General features: G+C 40.3%; 1 protein-coding gene across 2 annotated transcripts in view; it reads left to right on the forward strand.

Moving 5' to 3' along the window:
* LOC121516541 (protocadherin Fat 4) overlaps positions 1–26,191 on the forward strand; it is a 194,087-nt gene that overhangs the window by 159,041 nt on the left and 8,855 nt on the right. Inside the window, exons 9-15 of one of the 2 annotated variants that reach the window (XM_041797881.1) lie at positions 2–4,345; positions 7,880–7,984; positions 8,383–8,690; positions 17,574–17,659; positions 21,960–22,139; positions 22,578–22,702; positions 24,586–24,800. In XM_041797881.1, the coding sequence (XP_041653815.1) occupies positions 2–4,345; positions 7,880–7,984; positions 8,383–8,690; positions 17,574–17,659; positions 21,960–22,139; positions 22,578–22,702; positions 24,586–24,800 (5,363 nt within the window). The remainder of the gene's footprint in view (position 1; positions 4,346–7,879; positions 7,985–8,382; positions 8,691–17,573; positions 17,660–21,959; positions 22,140–22,577; positions 22,703–24,585; positions 24,801–26,191) is intronic. The other variant, XM_041797882.1, reaches the window with a different exon arrangement.

The raw sequence follows: 26,191 nt of genomic DNA on the forward strand, positions 1-26,191 counted from the left end.
GGGTCCTTGGTCTTTGCTGTTACTGTCACAGATGAGGACTCTGGCTCCAACTCCCAGCTGCACTACTCCTTAGTTGGACGAAACTCTGAGAAGTTCAAAATCGACCCCGTCAGAGGTGCCATCACCGCCAATGAGAAGCTAACAGGAAGCTCAGAAGTCACCCTTACAGTCCGAGTAAAAGACGGTGGCGCCAACCCCAAAACGGATATGACTACAGTGACGGTCCGCTTCGTTACTGGAGGAAACTTCCCAGTCATCAAGCTGAAGGAGCATGCATTCACATTCCCCGAGAGCCAGCCAACCAATCACATCGTTACTACAGTGACTGGGTCTTCTATGAGGGGTGGACCGTTGTCATACTACATTGCAAGTGGCAACCTGGATAATGCCTTCCATATTGACCAGTTATCAGGAGAATTGTCCATCAGACATCCATTAGATTATGAACACATTCAGAAGTACGTCCTCTGGATTGAAGCCAGAGACCAAGGCTTCCCTCCATACTCCTCATATGAGAAAATTGAAGTAACAGTACTGGATGTGAATGACAATCACCCAGTGTTCAACAAGGATCCTTTCCATGCTGAGATACTGGAGAACCTTTCACCACAGAGAGTGCTGATGGTCTCTGCTGTTGATCTGGATAGCGGGCCCAATGGACAGCTTGAATATGCAATCATAGACGGCAACAAGGAGAACAGCTTCAGCATTAATAGAGGAACTGGTGAAATCCGAACGACCAGGCCGTTAGATCGCGAGAAGGTTGCTCAATACTCTTTGAAAGTCAAGGCGACTGATAGAGGGATACCACCTAAAAACACAGCCGTTAAAGTGATTATAAATGTTCTGGATGTGAATGACAATGCCCCAAGGTTTTCCAAGATCTTTAGTGCTACTGTGGCTGAAAATGCCCCGGTGGGTTACACCGTTACAAGGGTTACCACCACAGATGAGGACGCAGGCTCAAACGCAGTTAGTAAATATTCCATTACAGATACCAGCCTTCCATTCAATATTAATCCAAACACTGGAGATATAACAATAAGCAGGCCCTTGAATAGAGAAGACACAGATCACTACATTGTCAAAGTGTCTGCCCATGACTCTGGTTGGACTGTAAGCACAGACGTCACCATATTTATCACTGATATTAATGATAATGCTCCAAGATTTAGCCGTCCTTCTTACTATCTGGACTACCCAGAGCTCACCGAAGTGGGCTCCCTTGTCACACAGGTATCAGCCACAGATCCTGATGAAGGTTTTAACGGCAAAATCTTCTATTTCATTCGGTCTCAGTCAGAGTATTTCAGAATAAACGCCAGCTCTGGAGAAATATTCGTGAAGCAGCAGTTGAAATATCAGAACACGACTGGAAGCATAAATATAAACCGTCACAGCTTCATTGTCACGGCCTCAGACCGGGCGATCAAGCCTTTAATGAGTGAGACAACTGTGATTGTAAACATTGTAGACAGCAATGATAATCCCCCTGAGTTTGATTCCACTAGCTACTTTACTCCTGTCACCAAGAGTGTCAAAGTTGGCACGAGACTGATCAGGATTGTAGCTCATGACAAAAAAGACTTTGGCCTTAATTCTGAGGTTGAGTACTTAATAACAGGAGGAAACAGCTCTAGCAAATTCAAACTAGACAAAACAAGCGGATGGATTAGTGTTGCCTCCTCCCTTACATCAGATACAAATAAAATCTTTCTCATTGATGCCACAGCGACTGACAGAGGAAACCCCCCCTTATCAGGGCGAACCTCAGTGCGAATTGCCGTCACAGAGGAAAACCACCACACGCCTGAGTTCTCACAAAGCCAAATCTCTGCTACTGTACCTGAAAGCCTTGCTGTGGGAACAGCAATAAGGACCCTGTCTGCTAGAGACAAGGATAAAGAAATGAACGGCCTTATCACTTATAGTATTACTTCAGGCAATGACAAGGGTCTGTTTTCACTCAATGCTAAAACTGGAGTGTTATCCCTCGCTCAGCCGTTGGACTTTGAAGAGAAACAACAACACGAGCTTAGAGTTTCAGCAACCGACGGAGGCTGGATTGCAAAAACAAGCTATGTCTCTGTCACAATACATGTGACTGATGTGAACGACAACCCTCCTGTGTTTGAGCCTGATGAGTTTTTCCCCATTGTCCAGGAGAACGTTCCCAGTGGCACTACTGTTGTCAAAATGAATGCCACAGACCGTGACTCAGGAGCTAATGCAGTCATGGCTTATGTGATACAGTCTTCAGACAGTGACCTCTTTGTTATTGACCCGAACTCGGGCACGATCACCACCCAGGGCTTCTTGGATTACGAGGCTAAGCAGGTCTACCATTTAACAGTAAAGGCCTTCAATGTCCCAGAGGAGGAGCGCTGCAGCTTCGCCAATGTCAACATTCAGCTTAAGGGAGCCAATGAATACGTACCCCGCTTTGTCTCCAAACAGTACTACTTTGAAATCTCTGAAGCTGCTCCAAAAGGCACAGTGGTCGGGGAAGTGTTCGCCAGCGATCGAGACCAAGGAGAAGATGGAGTGGTTTACTACCTCATTTTTGGGAAGAGCAGAAAGAAGGGCTTCAGCATCAACAAGACAACAGGCCAAATTTATGTCACAGGTACTCTAGACCGTGAGAAAGAGGAAAAGATTTCATTAAAGGTGTTGGCAAAGAACGCAGGGAGTATCCGTGGAGCAGATATTGATGAGGTCTTTGTTAATATCACAATCCTTGATGCCAATGATCCTCCTGTTTTCACGCAAGAACTCTATGATGTGCAGGTCAGCGAGGGTCTCTCACCTGGTGGTCTTGTTACTTTTGTGAGTGCTGAGGACTCAGATTCAGTCCCAAGCTGGAGCAGATTCTCTTATGCAATTGCTCCTGAGTTTGATAAAAATATTTTCACCATCAACCCCAAAACTGGCCAAGTGTCCGTGGCTGCAGAGCTAGACAGAGAAACAACTCCGGTGTATAATCTGACAGTTTTAGCTGTGGATACTGGCACACCTCCCGCTACTGGAAGCACTACCGTGATTGTCAATCTGGAAGATATCAATGATAACGGCCCAACTCTGACAACCAACTATGCTGAGGTTATGGAGAATCAAAGAGCTGGCACTGCTGTTACAACGCTAACAGCTTCTGATCCAGATTTACCACCCAACCAAGGCCCCTTCTTGTACAGCCTTCTCAGTTCTGGATCTGCAAATAGCTACTTCAGCTTGAGTCCAGCTGGAGTGCTGACCACCAGTCGGGAGATTGACAGAGAACAGATTAGTGACTTCTACCTCTCTGTTGTGATCAAAGACTCTGGTGTTCCTCAAATGTCCTCAACTGGAACTATTCATGTCAAAATAAATGATCAGAATGACAATCCTTCTGAGCCGAGGAACATGGAAATCCTTGTTCACTACTTTGGGAACATGTTCCCTGGAGGCTCTTTGGGAGATGTCAGACCCCAAGACCCTGATGTCCAGGACAGATTCCACTGCTCCCTTATACCTCCTTCCTCCGGTCTGTTCAGTATCCCAACAGGGACGTGCAACCTCAACTCCAAAGCCCGCTCTACAGATGGAACTTTTGAACTCACCATCCGTAGCAGTGATGGTGTGCATGGTTCAGTCAGCAATACAGCCAGAGTCCTCTTCATAGGCTTCACAAATGCCACAGTAGACAACAGCATTCTCATCCGACTCCAATCTCAGGGAGTCAAGAGCTTCCTTACCAACCACTACCTCAGTTTCCTACGCATTGCCAACTCTCAGCTAGCAGGACTAGGCACAGGAGTGCTGCTATATGGAGCATTTGAACTCAACAATCAGACTTTCCTAATGGCAGCTGTGAAACGGGGCCATGGACAATATGTCAACCCCAGTGGCGTGGCGACATTCTTCCAAAGTATCAAAGACGTTTTATATAGACAGAGTGGGGTGCAAATAGATGCAGTGGACCATGATCCTTGCACCCGTAACCCGTGCCAGAATGGAGGCAGCTGCAAGCGGCGTCTGAGTGTCGGGCCTGATATGAAGACAGAAGAAAGTGTCCCAGTCATTCTTGTCTCCAACCACCCCCTGCAGCCCTACGCCTGCAGCTGCAGGCCGGGATACACAGGGGCTCTATGCGAGACAGACATTGATGAGTGCCAGCCATCACCCTGCCACAATGGCGGCACATGCCACAATCTTGTGGGGGGTTTCTCCTGCACCTGTCCTGAGGGTTTCACCGGTATGGCCTGTGAGAGGGATATCAATGAATGCCTTTCCAATCCCTGCAAGAACGGGGCGCTGTGCCAGAACTTCCCCGGCGGCTTCAATTGCCTCTGCAAATCCGGCTTTGCAGGTACTATACACGTAGGAGTCACATTTTATGTCTGACCACAAAGTCGCTCATGTTAGGCTTGGGAAAAGGCATGTTGGGACACACATAAACACAGACACTCAGAATATTGTAGTCACACACATGGTTTTGGGTCCAAGGAAAATATTTGCCTCTGAATGTTTCCAAGAGGTGTTGTAGCCATAGCGTACAAGCATGGCTGCCAAAAACATTTTGGTTTTCTTATTACAAGTTTGGGGGGTATCAGCTGTGATGTATATCAGCCGGCCATGTTTGCTTTAATAAATAGGATGATGCTAAGTTGACCCTAGTGAGGAATCGAGTGCAGACTCCACACACAGCTCAAACAGTATCACATTTCATTGTATTCCTTCATGTGCATACAGCTCTGACCACACACAGATACATCTGTGTACACAGAAGGCTTTCTTAATCAAGGATTTTTCATTTGGCTCAGATTTGAGATGTAAGACAAATGAGCAGCATTATAAAAGATCCAATCAGGCTTTTTCATTTCCAAATGTAATGAATACACCATGTTATTACCCTTGATAAAAAGGGAGTGGATTTTAAGTGGAGTTACTTAGAACAGTCATTTGAATCCGTCATGTTGTCCAGCTGCTGATTCCAGCATCTGAAAGACATTTTCAAAGTGGGCCGTAGCAGGCGATTTGCCTCAAGTCAAGTCATTACTGTCCCTTTTTATTATGCCGATAAAAAATGACCCTAAATCTGTAGGTTTCATCAAGATAAATGACCCCCCTGAAGTAGTGCACCTATTGACTTACAGTAGTTTGCATGCCCTAAGAGTGAACTCTCAACTTCCTGTTTTCCCTGGTGGTTGTTGTCAGCAGAATTCATCTCCATTAGGCAACTTGTTGCAGGATTTACAGCCTTAAACTGATCTACAGAGGTTCATTGTCAATGTTCTTGTTTTGTGCCATGCTTGAATCATTTGTTGTCTTTCTTGAGTCAGTTATAGACATTCATTTTTCTCTGTGTTTAAGTGATCCATGTGTGTTGTTGTAACTAGAAATGCCCCGATTTATCAGCATCATTGTTGGCCAGTTTTGATATAAAATATGAGACCAGTAAATAGGCATTGATGCTTTGAGTTATTTATCACAGAAACATATTGCCTATGGTTTGTGCTTTGGTGTCTGCAGCTGAGAGAAGCTTTACATCTAGATCTTTCACCATTGAAACATAGTTGTGTTGAGATCCCCCAAACCTAATCGTGAGTCCTTTTCAGGAAAAATGCTAACCTGAAATCCACATTCAAACTAGCAGGATGAAATTCATAATTAGCCCACTAATTAGACAGACAACATTAGGTCACTTTACATTATATTATAGAGGTTAGTGTTTCTTAACTTGTGGATTGAGACCCAAAAGTGGCTCACAGGGATGTTTTTAGTGGGTCACAATTATGTGTCTGGAAAAATGATGTTAAAAGTCTAAGACATGCTTTTTAAAGATCTTGGTTTTGCCCCATTTCTTTATTCTGTCATGTTTTTTACAATCTGCAACCCAAACTGCATGATAGATACACCTGATTGGTTGAAAAATATCCCAAATTTGGGTTGCATTTTTTTATTTTGTAGTTGGTGATGGGTCCCAATGCTAGACCAGTTAAGAGCTACTGATGAAGGTCATATAACATCAGAATGCCCAAGAATTTCAGCTCTGACTCCATTTTTACAGCAGACTAGAAATAACCTGGATAATCACCATTTTATTTTCAAATATAGTTACATTATGATGTGTTTAGGGTCAGATTCTTATAACAACTTTTAGGTGTAGGTAAAAACCATTACCATGATCTGTTCCAGTTAGGGCTGTCAAACAATAAACATTTTTAAGCGTGATCCATCTCTTGGCACAATTGATCACACCCTTTTTATCACACTGTAAAATTCCACTATTTGCAGGTACAACTTGTTTTTGTGTCATTTTTGGATTTTTTTGCAGTCTTAAACTAAGGATACACTTAAAGTTTAGATATAGATCTGCCTTTATAGGTAGTTTAAAGACTTTAACATGAACTTAACCACAGAAAAACGAACTTGTTATGGACTGAAAAGGAAATAAGTGAACAGTAAAAAGGTAACCAATAACACATGGTTTAGGTGACTTTGAACTTGTCCACTGAGCCGTCAGAGTTTTTTTCAGGTTCTGTGTGTAATAATTAGCCTGCTAGTAATTATCAGAACAAACTTGGTAAAAAATTAAATGTAAAATAAATTAGTAGGCCTACTTAAATGAGTGTTTAATCACCTGAAATTGTTTTATTTTTATCAACTTAGAATAACCCTTTTATTTATTCATAGGGACAGTCCTCCCCACTGGATACAGCATCTTTGATTATTGCATTTTGCATGTTTCCACAGTACCACAGCACGGACCAAATAACAAGTATCCATTATTTAAAAAGAAAAAAAAAATCCACTGTTTTCAATGCAACCAGATGTGAGCATCGCAAGCTAAAATCTATTAGATGTTGCTAAAATATTTCTTGTTTTACACACTGCAGATTTAAAGTTAAATGAGACATTATGGATTAACAGTGGACATATTTTGCATCACTGTGGCTGCAGTGGCTTAATCACAGCCTGTTGAATTGGACAATAACCCATGCCCTTAATTGCAATTTTAAAAATGAAATGTATTGCACTAGTGTAGATTGTGGTAATTTGCTTTTAATGCCATTGATCTCTAGAGCCCTGGTTCAAATGTAACTTCAAGAAAGAAAATCAGGTTTTACAGAGACACTCGAAAGACACATCTTAACTAAGCTATGTTATGAGACTTGTTGTCTTTAATTTTTTATATGATAATTGCAGTGTTTAGCTGTTAAATAGGCATTTTTCCTTGGGAGGTTTATGCACTGCTCTTTGGAACAAAGTGAAAATGTGCTGTTGACTAATAAGGATGACTTTCTGCTCCTTTTATGAGGTTATACTGCCACCTTTCGGGGGTCTAAGTACACTACAAAGCTAGGTGGACCAACTGTTAAATCAGCTGCTACAGCAAAGCACAAATTATGATTCAAAAAATGTGATCAGGGCATCTGTAGTTTGTCATTCTGCACTGCACAAACTGGCCTTACTGAATCATGTGATTGTAAAATTGGTTTGAAAACCATGATCATTATTTGTGGGAAGAATCCGCCAATTGAATGAGATCATGTGGTTTTTCAGAAAAATGTTTCAAGATGCTGTTTTGGATAAAATGATGTCATCTTGGACACTGAATTTTTTGCTCCAAAATAGCATCAAGTGAACAAGTAAAACAGGTGGAATTCAATCTTTCTGCTAGATATATTATTGTTTCAAAGAAAAAGATTTTGTGGCTTACTACCCTCAAATGATTTGGTGGAACCCAGATTTTTTTTCTTTGCAGTGCATTTGTCAGCTGTGAGTTGATGAAAGGCCTGCATGACTTGGCCTGTGGGGAAAGTGAACTGTGTTCCCCTCGGGGTTTTTCCTGTTGTCTGCCACCCCATCCATTTTAATTTGTGTTGTTCTGTGAACCCAGGCAGAACGTGTGATTCCATCATCAATCACTGTGAGTGTAACCCATGTTTTAATGGCGGCTCCTGTCAGAATCGAGTGGATGGATATTACTGTCATTGTCCATTTGGTAAGTAATAGTAGGAAACTTTTCAGGACATATGGGAGTCCTAGTAAATTGAAAAGCAAGCTGGGAAACTACAGGCAAACATTTGTCCTAAAGAAAGGACAGTAATGCCATTATTTATCGAAGATTTTTTAAACAAATGTGGAAACTTTCACTTCATTTTGTGTCTCCATTTGTCATTCATTGCATCTTTCTGTTTTTTTGAGAGAAAAAGAGTACGACTTATCAAAGATGCAAGATTTTCAGACAGCAGTGTTATCTGCTTTGTTTCTAAATAGAGAATATTTTACTCTGCTAGATTAAGATTCTGTTTTATCTGTAGGTATTTTTATCAGAGCTGCATGGTGAATCATTCATTGGCTTCCTCTCTGAGTCCTCTTTTGGTCTGTTTTTTTCCTCAGGGGTTTTTGGCAAACACTGTGAACTGAACAGCTATGGCTTTGAGGAGCTCTCCTACATGGAGTTTCCGTCCTTGGATCCCAACAATAACTACATATATATCAAGTTTGCAACCCTGCAGAGCAACGCACTTCTTATGTACAACCACGATAACCAGACCGGAGACAAGGCGGAGTTCCTGGCTCTAGAGATCTTCGAGGGACGGATGCGGTTCTCCTTCAACTTAGGAAGTGGAACTTATAAACTGATGACCATGATAAAAGTGTCAGATGGGCAGTTCCACACAGTCATCGCTAGGAGGGCTGGCATGGTAAGAATATTTCTGTCAAGAGAGAACTAAGCTTTTCATTATGCATTCTTGAAGTTAATTTTTCACCGACCTTTTGTCAAGCATCACCCTTCTTGGTTACTGGTACTAGGTTAGACTAAATGACTTGTTGCTTAGCTATAGGATGTTTGCAATCTTGTAACCCCAAATGTCATTTAGGGGTCAGAAAGTGGGGGACAGTTACAAGAAATGAATGAGAACGGAGGACAGTTAGGACTAAACAATTTTAAATGGGCCTGTATACTGCAATTTTTATCAGAAAATTTCTGCATACAGTAAGCATGATCTCTACACTTTACAGACAAGTGATTTTCACCACAGGTTAACTGATTTACCTGGTGTGGAGGCAATCAATATCACAAGTTACCCAGTCCCCCAGACCTCCTAGTGTCTGGCATTTCCAGAACACAATAAACCTTATAGAGCAGGCGACCAGGTGATGATGATCTGTTCACAAATGAGCCCTTTCTACGATACAGCTGTTTTATTTTTATGGTAGCTAGCTGCCGTTTGAGTGCCAGTTTCCTTTCCTCCAACCTTTGTCATTGTTTAATCCACTTTTACAAAATTTTACCAAATAAACATAACAAGACAGTCTGGCTACGGACCATTCATCTCTGACAGCCACTCTCACAGACAGTTCAGCTGAGATGCTGTAGATCTCTGAATGGAACTGTTGTTATTTGCTGATACTTCATATTTCCAGTTTAAGATTTTTTATAGTGGTAGTTGCATCAATGAAATAACCACATTGCAATATCACAGACAAAGCATCATTTCATTAATAAAATAGGCTAGAGAAAAAGGTCAGAGGTCTAATTCGGGGTCTCTGTTAGCTATTTAGCTCCATTATCTATTGCTAATTTAGCCTTAGCAATGTGAGCTTAAGCAAACATAGCTAAAGCTAACTTAGCCACATAGATAACATAATATGGAGCTAAGTTAGATGCTTTGTGAGCTTAGCTTTAGCTCAGTTTACTATACAGCTCAATTAGCTATGTAGGTTATGCAGCTAATGGAGCTATGTAAGCTACAATGGCTGCGTTTTCATGGAAGATTTTTTTTTTTTTTCTGTAGACTGATTACTCGGTTCTATTAAACGTGTTGTGTTTGTATGTTGTCGTACTCAGGTTTTTCAGGTCAGGTTTTTGACCTTTGACGTTTGCTATCCTAACCCTTTGTCTAACAGTAAATGGAAATTAGATCTGATTTAATTAGATGAACGGCTGTGAGAGTGACCTCCAGAAATGAACAGGCTGCAGCCAGACTGTCTTTAAATTTGTACTTGCTAGAATAGATGTATGCGATTTGGGACATTCTTTAAATCTCTTTTGCTAGGCTTTTTTCCTGCTTGAAACAATTGAAATACCCTGCAATTTGACCAATTTTTGTTTACATTTAATAGACCAGATTCTTTTATGAACCCGTCCACAATGAAAGAATAAATACAAAACTACTGCAGGGTGAAAAACTTGAAATCTTTGAAAAATTGAAAATAAAATTATGCAGTCAGTAGTCATCACTTATGTGTGATGCTAATGCTGTCGGCTAATGTTAGCTATCCTCTTGTGGCACAACAGCAAAAAACTTGTAAAACAAAAAAGAACAATGAGACACTTCTAACATTATGATCTGCTGTACTTGAAAAGAATTAAAATTCACTTATAACTTAAAGTAAACACTAGTAAGCTAACATCACAGAATAGCAATGTCAACATTACAATATGATGATGCTACTAGCAACTGAACATGGAAAATTTACTTAAAAGTAACATTAGCTACTTTACATTACCAGGGCATTACATATCATCATTAATAATTATGTTCTTCCTAACTTTAAGCGTATGTCAGTATTCCTTGTGGCTGTTGATGGGTTGAATTTTCAGTGGTGTGCCGAATCCAAAGAAAGCATTTTTCATTAATGAGCGTTGGTTTATGAAATTGGATTAGAATTAAAAAAAACCTTTGGATTACAATATGGATATTTTAAATTGCTCTGGAAAACACCCCAAACACACCTTTAAACATGGCAAAGATATTAAGGTCAACATTTTACTGTGATGCACCGAAAACCAGAGCCAGACACCAGAAGTCACCAGCAGCTGGTGCAGTGAGAGTAGGCTCTCTGATTTGTCAGTCAGCAGACCAATCAGTGAACCAAAAAAGGGTCATTTGGAGACTTTATGGTTCTTTTTGGTTGAGTAAAACAAGACTGCAGAAAATCTGCCACATGGTATGTATTTAAATGTAGCTGCACTATCAATAGCATTTATATCCTGGGCTTTCAGAGCTGAAACCTGCATCTATATTTGGCCTCATATTCTATTTTACACCATCAGATGATAATTAAACTGCTGAAAACCATGGGTAGCTCAACTTATGGTTTCATGGTTTGTAATTATATTTTATAGCTCGTTGTGATTTACAATGCTAGGATCCAAAACGTCCCTGAAGTTTGAAATTCTGTCTCCTGTGCTCTGAATGAGAGGCTTCTCTCTGCCAGCAATGCCGTGGCAAGGAAAGAGGGGGGGAAAAATCCAAGCAGGCCTCTGTCAAACTTTCTATAATGTAACTCTCCTGCTGGACTTCAAATCTGTCATTTCCCACAGTGCACTGAGAGTTTCTAAGGAAGCTGGTAAAATCGTTAAATTGTCAGTTTTGAGATGGTGCAGAGTGACGGCATGGAAATGAATACAACACACGATTCGAAGTGTATCCTGACTCCATATAGTGCTAAATGAAAAGTATGTGAAGGTGGTCGTGCAAGGGGAGGAGATCGACGGAGTTTCAAGTGCCAACTCCCTCAGGCAGCTAACCTGATCACTGTGTTTACCAAAGTTGACGTGGGTCATTATGGTGGTCAAGCTGAAGGTGTTTTTTTCTATTCTACCTCCTCCTAAACCAATGTCAAAACCAGACAGAGAGCACGGACACGGTCATGCACTGCTTCATTGTGATGGCTCCAAGTAATCAGAGGGAGCAGAGAGTTCATGGTTACTGTTACAGTGATCATCATCCCAAAGAGTTTTAGTGTCAGAAACAATAAATGACTCAATCTGCCTGGGCAAAATGACTTTCAGAATACAAAAGGATCCAATGGAAAGGTCAGAGTAATCTCAGAAACCATTGGGAAAGGTCAGAGTAATCTCAGAAACCATTGGTAGGTTCTAGCCTTAGGCTGGAGATATACTTGATGTTAACTACATGGATGTGGACACATCATGGCTGTCACACATCCCCAGAATCAGTTTGACACATTTACTGTGCATGTCCTCAAAAATGAATGCTTTGCCGGTGCAAGATGCAGTAAATAGATGTGGTTGAGGCAGTGTGGAGGCTAAGGAGCTGTGGCGGTCAATACAGCAGCAGAGACAACAATGGGTGAAAGTTTGCAAGACAACCTGAAACTCAAGTCCACTTCTCCCCACCTCGTTGCTATGTGTTAATGTCACTGCTCAGAGAAAAACATGTCTGTCAAACCAGCTTGGGTGCATAGATTTATAAATGTTTATACCTGTAAAGAGGGCTGAATTCAGAAGTGTCTGGGTCCCTGAAAGCCCTGTAAACGAGGCCCTTTCCAGATTTATCACTGAACTCAATGTATGTGAATCGATTGTATCAGTGCTTCCCTCCTAACTAGCATTTGCGTGTTTGAAAAGCAAGTTATTTCTGGGGTCAAATGCCTTGGCTAACCCTTTTTTCCTTTTTTGACATCCCAGATTTTGTGCAGGTCTTGGCGTAGCAAAAAAATGAACTAAAGGTTACGTAATTTGTATGAATTAAAAAAAGGCCAATACAACTTTAGGAAGAGATGAAGTAGTTTACTTTTGAAACAGGAAACAATAAATCCAAAGTCTATTTGTTTTTTTAATAAGTACAGCTGAATATTTAGGTACTGCAATAAAATTGAGTTAGTGTCGACCGTGTTTTTCAATTTCCACATTCTCCACCTACAATTCGAGCAACCTGCTTGCGAAGTGTGCTGTGGCGCGAATCGCTCCCTGTCTAGTTAATCTTTGCAGTTCAACTGCATGCACCCCAGTCCATCTCCAGCATGTTCCAGAAGTGTCAATCTGCTGGAGATACACGCCACGTCTATTTCCAGAACTGTTTTCAAAACTTTCTCTGCACATGCTCAGAACTTCCCCTGCTTACACTTCAAACAGATTTCTGCGCTTGGATTTTTTTTTTAAGTACCACCAAATAGATAAGTTTTAAGCACAACACAAGCTTTAATGTAAAGTTTGCAGAAAAATCTGGGCCCAAAATACATCATACTCACAAAATAACAGAATGGGTTGTTGAGTTTTGCAATAAAAATGACTCCATAAATGGTATTTTACTTAAAAGCTGAAAAAAAGAGTCAATTTACGATCAGAAATAAATGCAACAAAAGCCTTGTACTTACTTGTCAGTCTCAATGTAAAACATGGATTTGTAATGTAATGCCTATGGTTACAGGAAACAACTGCTGCTGATGAGAATTTCAGATTTTAACACACAGAGCTCTACTCATTTAAACCTGTTCCCCTTAATGTTTTATGGTTTGGGACAAAGTTGTAAAACTATGTCCTATCAGAAACAAAACCCACAAAGCACAGGGAATCGAATGTACTATTATAATCAGAATTAGAGTGAAATGGCTCATTAATTATTATTGGAGTCAGTCTTAGGCAGTTTGGAGATGAACATTTCCTGGGACATCTATGACAGAGCTCAGACAGTTTATGCGGAGTCACAGTTTAAGTCTACAGAAACAAAAGCGTCCTCTGCATGAGCTCTGCAAATGCACTTTGACAGATTAAGACTCATTAGAGCTGATTAGCAGCGACGGCTAATCTCCGAGTTTTTGATTATCTGAATTGTTATGTCCTTGAAACCTATGTGCAACAAGAGTTCCTCCATGTTTCTGCACCACAACAGAGGGCAGCGCTGTGGTCTCGTCATTACATTAGTCATGGGGAAAAACAATGATCTCCTGTGGAGCTTGCTCCACATTTCCTTCTATGTTAGCCAAAACACAAAAACACTCCCCTCATCTTTTTCGTGTTACATTCGGTATTAATTTCCAAGGAGGGTTCTCAAGATTGATATTTACTTCACCACAGTGTGAGACACTTGACAGTAAGTGCAGAGTGCTGTATTTAAGACCGTGGAGGCTTTGATCACAGGAAAAGGCATTAATAAAACGTTCATGTGGTTCTGACGTTCTTTATGGTGCCTGAGAGAGTCACGAATGTGTTGTTCCTCGCCTCACTGTTGTCACCGTGTTGGCCTGTTTGTGTGTATTTTTCACTCTGGCTCGCTCTTTAGATGTGCTAAAGAGAGAGAGAGAAAAATGTGTGTTCATGCATGTGCGTGCGCTTGGTGGGGTCGTGCTCTCCCGGATGATTTGTTTCGGAGATCCGGGCTAGTGCGGTCCGTGTTTACTTAAGATCCAGGAGAGGTGGAGCACGATTGCCCCGGTTTTTCAACACTTTCACACACTTTTCCGGACAGTTTCCTCACCAGCCCATTTCTTTTCTTCCTAGCTGGGTCGTTCCCTCTCAGAGCACAGAGAAAAAGCCACATCTGGTCAAAAGCTTTTTCACGGCTAACGGGAAATAGGGAATATTAGCTGTAATGTATGGCATTTTGTGCCACTCTTCCATCAAACACTGTGATGAATTGATGTTAAATAATATGTCTGCATGCTATTTAGAGGACAAAGTTCAAGCTAGGCATTACACAGGACCTTTTTACATTAAAACTCGCACTATGAAAGCATTGTTACAGCTTCTTAGAAGAAAAGTTTACAGCCCTTAGGATGTGCAGACAAGAATTAGGATGCAGTGGGATCATTTAAACCTGCAAAAAAATATTAAAGGCACATCACATCGAGTTTATGAAATTCAATATCATTAAAAAGTGAATTAACCTCTTTATGTTCATTCTGTGTTTCATTAAAATATAGTAAGATCCAGGTACTTTGCACAGACAATGCCAGTCTTGCCCCAGTCTGGATGAAAACCTCCAACCCAAATCAACAGTGGCTAATTGAATGGGTCATTCATGATTTTAAGGCTTGAAACCTAAAAATTTTCTGCTTTGATGGTTATTGAGAGGCCAAATCCAAGAGCAAGTGAGTTATTCATAAAAAAATGACAATTCTGAATAATGGTTGGTTTTGAAGAAATATAAAACAAAGACTGAGATGCATATGAGATGCATCTCAGTCAAACTGGAGATATCATAAAAAGACATCATGTACTTCTGTGTATTTCAGCCATGTTAAATGAGTTTATTCCAAACTTTTAAAATGTTATTTATACGTTGATAAATGTGTGAAAAGCTGTTAGGCAGACTACAGCCCTAGCTGATACAGTGAACGCTAGCTTAGAGTCATTAGAAACACAATAACCAAGATTCCTGCAGATCCGTGAAAAGTCTTACATAGTCTTAAATTTCACCTTTGAGATTTAAATTCATCAATAGTCTGAGTTTTACCAGTAACAGGTCTTAAATTTTAGAAGGTGCTTGACTAAGATATGTCGTTGTCCAGTCTTTGTTTTCTAGCCTCCCTTGTAAGATTTTAATCATCTTCATCCACAAATATTGCACAAATATGCACAAATATTCTCCATAATTCAGGGAATTTGGTGTTGAATCTTTTAAATTTCCTTGGGAGGACCCCAAGAACAATCTCTGACTTTATCTGACATACTGGGATTTAGTGAACTCTGTACTATTGTAAAACACAACATCTGGGCTACCAGGTTGGCCATTTAAAAACTGGTTCAGCCCACCCTTATTTTAACGGGTCTTTCCTGACAAAAAACATTATTCTGCTCTTAATAGTTTAGAATCAGGTCAGCACACCTGCGAAAGTATGTTATGTTGAATATCACTATACAACAGAATAGAGGCATTAATGCCAGAAAACATCAAATTTGAGTATTTATGATCAAAAAATTTAATTTGGCCTACACCATTTGAGATTTTATAAAGAAATAAATCAGAAATTTAGCCCTGGTCGGTGTACTGAGAAATCTCACACCTTTCATTTTTGACCGTTTACAGTGCAAAAAGTAATATTTACTTTATTCTCATTTCAGATCTTAAAAATTAATTAATCTATTAAGGATGAAATTGATAATGAAAATGTGGTGAATCATGGCTTTTTAAATATTTGATGCACATAACACAATGGAATAGCGTTTGATCGTGTTGCCTTTGTGTTTTCTCATCTACTGCCATCCAGACACTGGGTTTGTTTCACTCCCATGACTTTATGCTAGACTCAACGTCAGCTTTTGTTATTGTTTTGATTGGGAGCTCCTTGGCGATTGAATTTAAACACTGTGCACTTAATACTTAAATATGCTGTAAACACTTTCGCAAAGAGACTGTAGTTTTGCAAATACACTGCTGATCAGCCAAAAGCAGATGGGATAATTTTGTTACACTAAATCATCCATACTATATTATCTCGGATGCTGTAATGTCAGAGCTTAGAATGACACCACACCCAAGCAGACTGCACTCCAGTTACTATGATTTGGTGTCTCAGGGTACTGAAGTTCCTCTGAATTTCCAGGTCAGAATTTCTCTGAATTTCTGAGGTCTAACATCAGCTGAAATGCACCAATATCAGCACTGTTTAAGTTGCTTTTGATTTTAAAGCCTATTTGCACTGGATACTAATGTTCCAAATAATTTTTCCAAAAACTGCAAATCTACAACCTAGGTACAACCTATAACCTGACTTTGAAAAATTAAGCTAAGGGAACTCCAAACAAACAAACAAAAACTGCAGTACCTGGAGCGTCCACTTGGGGCTGGCAGTAAAAGCACTGGATATCCCATTGACACCTGTATTAAATACCAATTTGTACAGCAGACATAAATGCATTTAAAAAAAGCTGATTTGGTGAGAGTAACTTGTTTTAAGTGGCACAACTAATGGGTGACATCACTGAGACTACATACATGTTTTGTAGAGACTGTAGCTACACCCTGCTGCTAGCTTAGCATAACACCTAGACTGTAAACACAGGAAAACAATTGTTCAATTGAAGCAAAGTCCACCTACTGCTCTTACATGTCAGCCATGTTTTGTGTTCCATGGGTTTAGTAAGATGTGTACATGCATGTTCTAAAAAGGTTTTAAGCAACACAAACTTGAGATTAAATATGATGGGATCAAGAAAACTGACTTCTAGCATTAACGATTAGTTTTTACACCCAGAAAAGACCAAGTACATGATTTAACAAGACTGGAAAAACCCTCAATAAAAGTTGTGGTGTATGCTTGTTCTAAAAGTGTTTTGGCCGTGTGACATTGCCTAAATATCAGTTAAGTAACCAGCTTAGCATCTAGCCTACATTTCCTCTGTTGGCAGCAGGAGAGCAACTTAAGTTTGAGGCTACTTTATCCGATTAACTGTCTTGACTCTCTTTGACATCACAACTGACATTCAAGTCATGTAACAAGCTAAACTATGTCTTTGATGCAAATTTATCAGCTGAGACTTACCAACTTCTCGCCATTAGATGCAGCACATCTGGAACCAAACATGGCAGTGTTTGTCCTGAACCAGTGTATGTGAAGCACTCACTTCCACATGCCACAGATTATAAAGCAGCAGCAGCAGACAGGCAGTTATTAATGGAGTGTTTGATGAGTGACCATCTGCCTCAGAAAAATACTGACTGACTGACTGACACAGCTTGTTCCTGTTTAAACCCAACTCTCTCAACCACAGTCTACCATTCAAAAACCAAGTCTCCTGCAGGAACAATAACTGAGTGAAACTGAATGACTCTCCAGCTGTGACTTCTGAAAATAATCACACGTGACATGCATGTGTGTTTCTACCATCACAGGCTGCATCCCTGACTGTGGACCTTTGTGGTGAGGACCAGGAACCAGGCTACTGCGCTGTTAGCAATGTGGCAGTGCACACCGACTGGTGAGTAAATCACACAAACAGCCCCACAGATGTTCTGTTTCTATGACCTAACTGTTTACATTCAATTAGTGTTGACAGTTTCCGCTCCAGGACTTGGAAAATTCGGTACGTAATGAAGTTTCTCATGCCTGGAAAAATAATGGGAATCTCACAAAGGCAGTCATTTTTCTCTGCCTTGGATGAATTTGTTTACTGACTAATTAGCGACTGTTTTACCTCACATTTTAGAACAGCAAGAAGCCTTCATTTCAATGTTGAAATGATAGCTTAGCCAGGCACTTTTTTGGCAATTATTTTCCTTAAAAAAAGCAAAATAGGGGCATGAGTTATACTGTAATATCAAAAAAGGCTTAAATGTGCTGAAATTTAAAAAGTGGTAGATTTTTTCAAGTTACTATTTCAGCAAACAAAACATTCCACTGATTTTCAAGCCAGATATTTTTTAACCATAATTTGTCACATTAATTGTCCAATTTTATCATATTTTTTAAATTATTTTATACAGAAAACCTCTGAAACTTGAATCTGTCCAAGTTTTTCTCTTAATTTTAATCATGACCCTCTGATTCTGGTGCTGTCTGTTTTATAGATTAAGAGAAAAAGTTAGATTAGTTAAACTGTTCGTATTGCACTTGAATTTGCTTGCAGTTTCCTGCCCCATCTCTATTTCCTTTCATTTCAATCATGTAGGCATGACTGAGGAAAGATGGAGAAAGCAAGGTCCTAAGAGTTTCTAGATGAAAATTTTCATCATGTTCTTTTACTTTTCTAACACAAGAGAGCTTGTTAATTTTATTGATTAAGCAGAGAGAGTGGTGCATTAAAACTATTGATATCCATGAATGAAATGTTGTAATCTAAGACAGGAAGAAAAACTTTATTTGGCTCTCCAACATCAAATACTTTAAAACTGGGCGTACAAATTGCAATTTACAGCTGATTCAGACGTGCATTTTCAAGTTGCACGACTCACTTGGTAGTCAGGCCAACTTCCACCCTGAACTTTTACCGCAGTTTACAGGGGTACACAACGGCTCCCAACTGCTCAGATGGATGTCTTGCGTATTTAATACTGTAGCTGTATGACTGCACACGCTCCCTCTGTGAGTGCAGAGCCATCCCAACTTTAGGGAGTTTTTTTCTTCTGTAAACTCAGACAGCGTCCTAATGCGCCATGAAAACAGCAGGCATGCCTTTTTGATGTGCCTCCGCTAACTTTATTAAAGGAAATTAACAAGCAGGAAATAGATGTACCTGCAGACCTCCAGCTGACAAGGAATATTTGTCATTACTCTTTGGTGGCGAAAAGGTTTATGCATGTGTAAGATGGCTAGAGCATTTTTGTCACCTGTCCTGTTACAGGTGTAATTTAGTGTTCTTCTGCCTCTAGTGGTTGATTTTGAGTTAGGTTTCTGTGTGACATGTGACAGGAAGTAGTTTTATTTTCATTAAGAGCACATGGAAGAGACACCCCACAATCCACCTGCATCTGCCTTCAGCATTCATTTTTGGTTCAGTCCATCACAGCTTCACTCTTACAATGTGAGCTGACATTTCAGCATGACTGCTACACAGTCAGCTTGAAATGCACAGTGTTCACCTGGCTTAACCTGACATGACTGTTTCACTTCTAATGGCATGGGATGTTTTTCACATCCGCCCAGGAAACACTCTATAAGCAGTGTTTGAGAAAAGCAGAAACTTTTTTTTTTTTTTTTTAAGTTTTTTGGGTGCTTTTGTATCTTCATTGGAGACATAGGACAGTGGAAAGAGTCTGAAACAGGGACAAGAGGATGGAGAATGACGTGCAGTGCAACGGCTACAGGCCAGACCTGAACCCAGGCTGCCTGCATACATGGGGCGCAACCTACCCACTAGGCCATCTGCGCTCCAAAGGCAGAAATTTTCACAAAAATCTTGGAGGGTGATTGGTTGAATGTTTATTATAGGCCAATCAGAGCAACAAATCATATGACACATTAGGTTTGCACCACCACTGAGGAGTAAACTAAACAACATGAGCTCAACAGGCAGCTGTCGTCATGTAATGGAGCCGGCCTTTGAATTAAACTCTTGCAGAAACTGCTCAGAAGAAGAACAACAACCTCTTTTCCCCCAAGCAAAGCTTTCATTGTGGTTATGTTTTGATGAAGAAATCTTGTCCACTTCTGATAAAACTGATTCAACACTATTCTCCTTCCTGGCCAACATGTTTATAGTCGCTTCAACTAAGGCCTTGTCCACACTGAGATGAAAATGATTTATTTCTTTTCATTTTAAAAAAGTCTGTAAACACAGCATCATTTCAAGACATGTCAAGGAACGCTGTATTATACATGTTAGGCATACACGTGGCGCTGTAACACTGCCACAGAAATACACCCAAAATTTTTCTTTTACACTAAACTTTCTCCTGGCTGCCCTTCTAGTTGCACTCTGTGGTGGATCTCATAACATGAGGCGTATGCTGGTCTCTATGACCAGAAGCAGAAGATTTTGCCAGAAGAGCCATAATAAGCTTAGTAGCTACTGCTGCATGAACACAATCATCTTATCTGTCTTTATTGTTGTTGTTAGCAGGGTTAGCACATGCAGGTTAAGGGGGCTATGTCAGAAAAGATGTGCTTGGTTGTATACATGGTGATGCAAGGGGTGGCACATATGCATATGTTCACTCTGGGACCCGCTTTCAAAAAGTAGCGTTTTCTGACTCCCAAAATGTCGGTTCCTTGCAACCTTGCAAAGCAGATGGATACGCCTCTTTACGTGTTTCTCACAGGTGAATCCATCTTGCAAAGTGCCCGTCTGAACAGTTTTGACCCGCTTGGAAAGTGACAGAACCAATCAGCGACGAGGGGCAGTACTTTCAGGCGCAGCAGAGTCCTGACACAAGCAAGCATCGACAAGAGGCTGGTGCAATTATGGCGGAAGACAATAGCGTGGATGCTGCTAAAGCGCCAGTTTTATCAGAACTTGACAACATTTCTTCATTAAAAGAAGAAAAAAGAACAGAATTGTTTTCTTTTCAAAAATGACAAAAGTCGTGTACTGATTATGCAGGTTATGCAGTTCTCAATGGAGTTTACTCCTTGGTAGGGGCGCAGCTCAGTTGCGGCTACACCATGTGTTTTGTTGCTCTGATTGACCCATAAAGATGTGACAGACAAAACGTTCATCCAATCACCCTCCAAGTTTTTTCTCAAAGGCTCTGCCCTTTTCCAAACGCCGTCTATGGGAGGTTTTCTAGATGGATGTGTGAAACAAATCCATCTGGCGTGCCAGGTTAGGTTCCTTGTGGATATGATGAAAAACTTTAGCGGATGCCCCCAAACTCATCTCCATGTGGACGGCGCCTAAACCTTGACTATAGGTAGTGCCATTTTCTCCTCAAATGATGCTGATTGGTCCAGTCATTCATCAACGAATCAGCAAAAATCTGTCAGATGGACCTGCCTGATGGCAGCTAGGAACCCCTCAGCTTTGCAAGATTACATTTTCCACATTTAAAGCAAAATTTCTAGAGCTGAAAAATTAAGATGTAACGGGTGAAATGTGGACAGTGAGAGTCTGGTGCTGCTCGTGCTGTTTGGGCACAATGTCAGAAAAACTGGACTCTGAATCAAACTGACACACTGAAAACATAAACACCTTTCGATATGGACAACTAAGTTTTTCCCATTTTGATCCAGTGTTTCCACACTATTTCTTGCTGTTCTGAGAGAAAAAAAAATCATAAATCTGTCACAGTTTTGGAGCTTTTTTCCAATTTTGCTTTTGTTTCACAGCCCTCAGAGTCAGTATCTGGATTAAAGTGAGCTGCTCAACATGCAATATGAAATTCTCACACATTTTTGTGCAATGATAACACAAAAATTACTCAAAGTTAAAATGAGGCCATCTGTTAACATGAAATATATGATGTAAACCCTCATTAAATTACTGGATGATCACTGACTTTACACAGAGATGGCTGCGAGCCAGGCCTTGTGGGGCCAAAGTATGAGATCGTACATGTGTTTTTTATGTGCTATGAGTGTGGAAGAGAGGAAGAGAAATTTAGAAAGGGAAAGATTTGGCAGATGAGAGAGGGCCACAAAGATCTGCAGGATGTTATTGTGTAAGAGTGCCAGGATCATTTGTAGTAAACCTGCAGTGTCTATCTGTAAAAGTGCATTTATAAGCACCACCAGAGCACAGATAACATGAATGCATTGGTAAGCTTTTACATTTGGGTGCATACTCTACGTGCTTTTGCTTTTATGTGCATTCAGTGTTGGTATTCCTGTTCATGTGTGTGCAGGATCCTGGACGTGCAGCCCAACAGGCTCTCAGTGGGGGGCGTCCGGTCAATAGATGCCGTCCTTCATCGCCGCGGTCAGGTCGCCACCCACGACTTTGTAGGCTGCATCATGGAATTCGCCGTCAACGGCCGCCCGCTGGAGCCTAGTCAGGCACTGGCATCTCGTGGCATCCTTGACAGGTCGGTGCCACTCACCCCCTACCTCTCCTGCCCTCCTTTTCTCCTGCTTTCACCCTCTTCCCATCATCTCCCTCTTCTTCCCATCTGTCTGTCTTCTCTAACCTCCCCGACTCTCGCTGTGGGACATCTGTTCACACTTTCAGACCCTCTGGAGGGATTATAAAAAGATGTTTTTTTAAATATACAGATTTTGATGGAGGAAAAGAATTGCAGGATTCTGAAGGATTTCTTTCTCGTTGTGCGTGTGAATGAGGCGAGGACAGATCTTTTAATATGCTAATACTCTCGGGGTTCTTTATGGCTTTTTTTCTATTAAAGTGTAGGGAGAGGAAATCACAGCTTGTCAGCCTCACTTATTTTGAGGTTTCTCTTTGCAGACCCCCTCTGGCTGCCGCCTTGTCAAACCGACTGTCTGATTGTTGATTTGTGTCTTTTTAGATGTCCGAGACTGGAAGGAGCCTGCACCACCAGCCCCTGCAGACACGGGGGAACCTGTTTGGACCACTGGTCCTGGCAGCAGTGCCAATGCGTGGAAGGTTTCACTGGCAAATTCTGTGAGAAATGTAAGTTTAAGTCTTTGAAGTGCTGTTTTATTGCTGAGTCTGCACTTACTTAAGAATATTCTATCATGACTATTTATGATCCCTCCCTCCTGAGTCATCAGACTGCAGCATGCGGCTTAATATAGGCCACATCACTGCATCATGAGCTTCACTTCAAAGCTTTTGTGTGTGTTCACTGAGTTAAAGCTCAGACTCCAGTGTAAGGTGCTCCATTTTTTGTTGAGTAACATTACCAATAAACATTACCACATTTATTCAGAGACGGTCATATTATTCCCGGGAACTACTGAGATCATGACTTTAGGAGTCTGAAGCTCCACCCTGGATTGTTCTCTGTCATTTGGTTTAATTCTGTGGAAAATCTTTGGGTTTATTTCATGGAATGACACATAGTGAAAGCACTTCTGAAATAATGGAGAGAGCTTTCTCAGAGTCATGTGCTCCTATAGAGAAGACTAAATACCAGCAAGAGTGAGGAGTGAGCCTCCTTTAGGTAACTCTGGAAGTTAAAATCGATCAAACTTTATTCTAAAGCAGTGATACTCAGCATGTGGTTCTTTAATGTCTTAATTTGAAATATTATTCCCCCAGAAAACCATGAAAAAAGGGAAACTTTGACCTCAGAATTATCCATTGCAATTGCTTCCCACACTTACACAGTAGAGTTTAACTGCCAGATTTAATTGTCAACCTTTATTTTTTGTCTGTATATTTCCATTGCCCTTATTTGCAGTTTTTACACTTTTTTTCCCTTTTTGCCTCTTTTATCTTGCTTTTCACAAATTGCATGTTTTCCTTTGTTTGACACTTTTTGGCCATTTAAGTTGCCTCTTGGCATTACATGCCATTTTTCACTCATTTTCCCCCAGCTTTTTGCTGCTTTTTGCCAATTTTAGTCACTTTTCACTCATTATCCCCCACCTTTTTGCTGCTTTTTGCCAATTTTAGTTATTTTTCACTCATTTTCCCCACCTTTATGCTGCTTTTTTACCATTATTGCCACTTGTAAGTCATTTTTTTGTCACGTCTCACCTATTTCTGCCACTTTTTCTCCACAATTTTAGTCAATTTTCAGCCAGTTTTTGCCATTTTCTGCCTATTTTACCCCTGTTCACCGATTTTTTTTTTTTTTTTTTTTTTGCCAATTTCACTAACTTTTCACCACCTAAACTGTGGCTCTTTCAAAGGTATTTTTCAACAATTTGCCTCTTTGGTTCAGCAGGGTTGAGTAACACTGTACTAGAGAGATCACTGAGGTTGAGTCCTGATTTCACTGGAACAGTTTGGCTCTCAAAGTGTGCCTGGCTACCTGACTATATAGTTTGAACACAGAAATCATGAGCTTTGGTCATGAATCATAAATTAATCAGTCATGTGGTACCAGCTAATATTTCTCCACAAGTTTTTAGACAATCAAAGTATTAGTGGTACCAAAGATAGAAATTATACAGTAAATGCTCTTTTGGTTTGGACTGTGCAGGTTTGTTGAAAAGTTTTATCAGTTTAATTATCATTAGTTATTCTTGTTGGCATATACAGTATATCAGCATATGGATAACTATAAGCTTACCATAAGTTGGAAGTCATTTTCCAGATACTTTCATGATATCCACACAATGTATGGTAAAATCTCAGGGATTGAAGTTAATATAGGAATGGATTCAGTGTTTGCTGAAGGGCACTTTCCTTTATCTTTGACTTATGGGAAGGTATTTGCGACAACTGGTGAGAAAGTAAGAACCAATTTGTGGTTATGGCAGTGGGATTAGGAAAATATTTTGACCCTGAGCGTTTGCCATTTTCAGGGTGGAAACAAAAGTTTTACAGTCGCCTGTGAATTCTGAAAGTTTTCACACTATTCTTCATCTTCCTTTCTCCCACAGACATGACAGCGGACACCGCCCTGTCACTGGATGGTACGGGCCGTCTGGACTACTCCATGAAGCAGGGCCCCAAACGTGATATCCTCCTGAGACAGGCACTGCAGGGTGTCTCTGATCCCGCTGGTCCCAGCAGCTTGGAGGTCAAGTTCAGGACACGCAGCAAGAGCGGCACCCTGCTGCACGTTCAGGAAAGCAGCAACTACACCACAGTTAAGGTACAGAAAAAGACGAGAGGCAAAGAGGGAGAATGAGTGTTTTACTGTAAACACTAATAAAAGCTAGATGTAATTCATAAATAAAAGTTACCAGATGTAGCTGTAACTACTAAAAAAAGCTCCAGAGAGCCTGACTTGTAGTTATGCATTCAAATGGAAAACTCATCATTTTATTTCAACAGTTATATCTGGATAAGAATGGGGCCATTATTACCACGTATTGTTTTAATTCTGACCCTAACTGATCTTGCAATTCTGGGCATGCCCCAGTTTTCACACCAGGCAAGTAGAAATGGGTAACAGAGGGTTAACATTAGCAGAAGCTATTGTGATGTCTGCCTTTAGATGTCAATTCAATTCACTCCAAACCTTTATTTATTCTCGAAAAGACATTGAGGTTTTCCAAATTTCCAAAATCAATTACAAGCACATTAGGACTAGCAAGACAAAACAACAGTCAGGTACAATCAGTTAAAAGGAGTAGAAATCAATCAAAACAATATCAAAAGTGACCAGAGCTAACCAATCGGTAGAGCGGTCAGAAAAAAGGCAGAGGTAAAAGACTGCAAGCATAATACACAAATACTATTGCTATGGTATCAGTATCAGTGGATAATAGCATAAAAAGTGAGTTATTGGTTTCTGACGATATTTAGAACTGATATTTTGGTTATGAAAATCGGCCTTTATCAGCTAGAAATTTTGGCCATTTGAACAAATAAGTTAGTGAAGATTTAGGCTGGACCTACTTCCTACTTCAAGACCTACTTCAGTTAGTCTTTTTCTTTATTCACCATCATTCCTTACACTTTTAAGTCTGTTTTAAGACCTGTGATCTGTAAATTTATTCAACCTTTTTAGAGACTGTTATTTTGGTCTTGAATCACATATAAATATAGGTATTAAATTATTACGTAAATATCAACATATCAGATATCAGTTAGCATCTAAAATTGTGCATCTCTAATGTTTCCTGCGAGTTACAGAACTACACATCCTAAAATCCATTGCATACTTATAACTCAATATGGATGATAGCTCTTTGAATGAGACCTAATAAATGACAGTGAAGCTTCTTCAAAATGAACAAAGACTCTCTTTCTACATTTATCTTTTCTATACTGTCAATTTCGTTGACTAAAACTGACTAAAAATGTTCGTCCACAGCCTTTTTTTCCATGTAATAAAACTAAGACTAAGACTAACAAAAATAGATCTGTGATGACTAAAACTGACGAACACTAAGTCTATTTTCGTCAAGATGTTTAAAACTAGACTTAAATGTAATGTAGTTTTCGTCTGACATTCAAAATCCGTGATATTTCTCCACTGTGGGTAAATCAATCAAAAACAATGTATCTATAGCTATTCAGCCTCTAAGCCCATCTACT

Source organism: Cheilinus undulatus, linkage group 10 (assembly GCF_018320785.1).
Source record: "Cheilinus undulatus linkage group 10, ASM1832078v1, whole genome shotgun sequence".
Classification (NCBI taxonomy): Eukaryota; Metazoa; Chordata; class Actinopteri; order Labriformes; family Labridae; genus Cheilinus; species Cheilinus undulatus.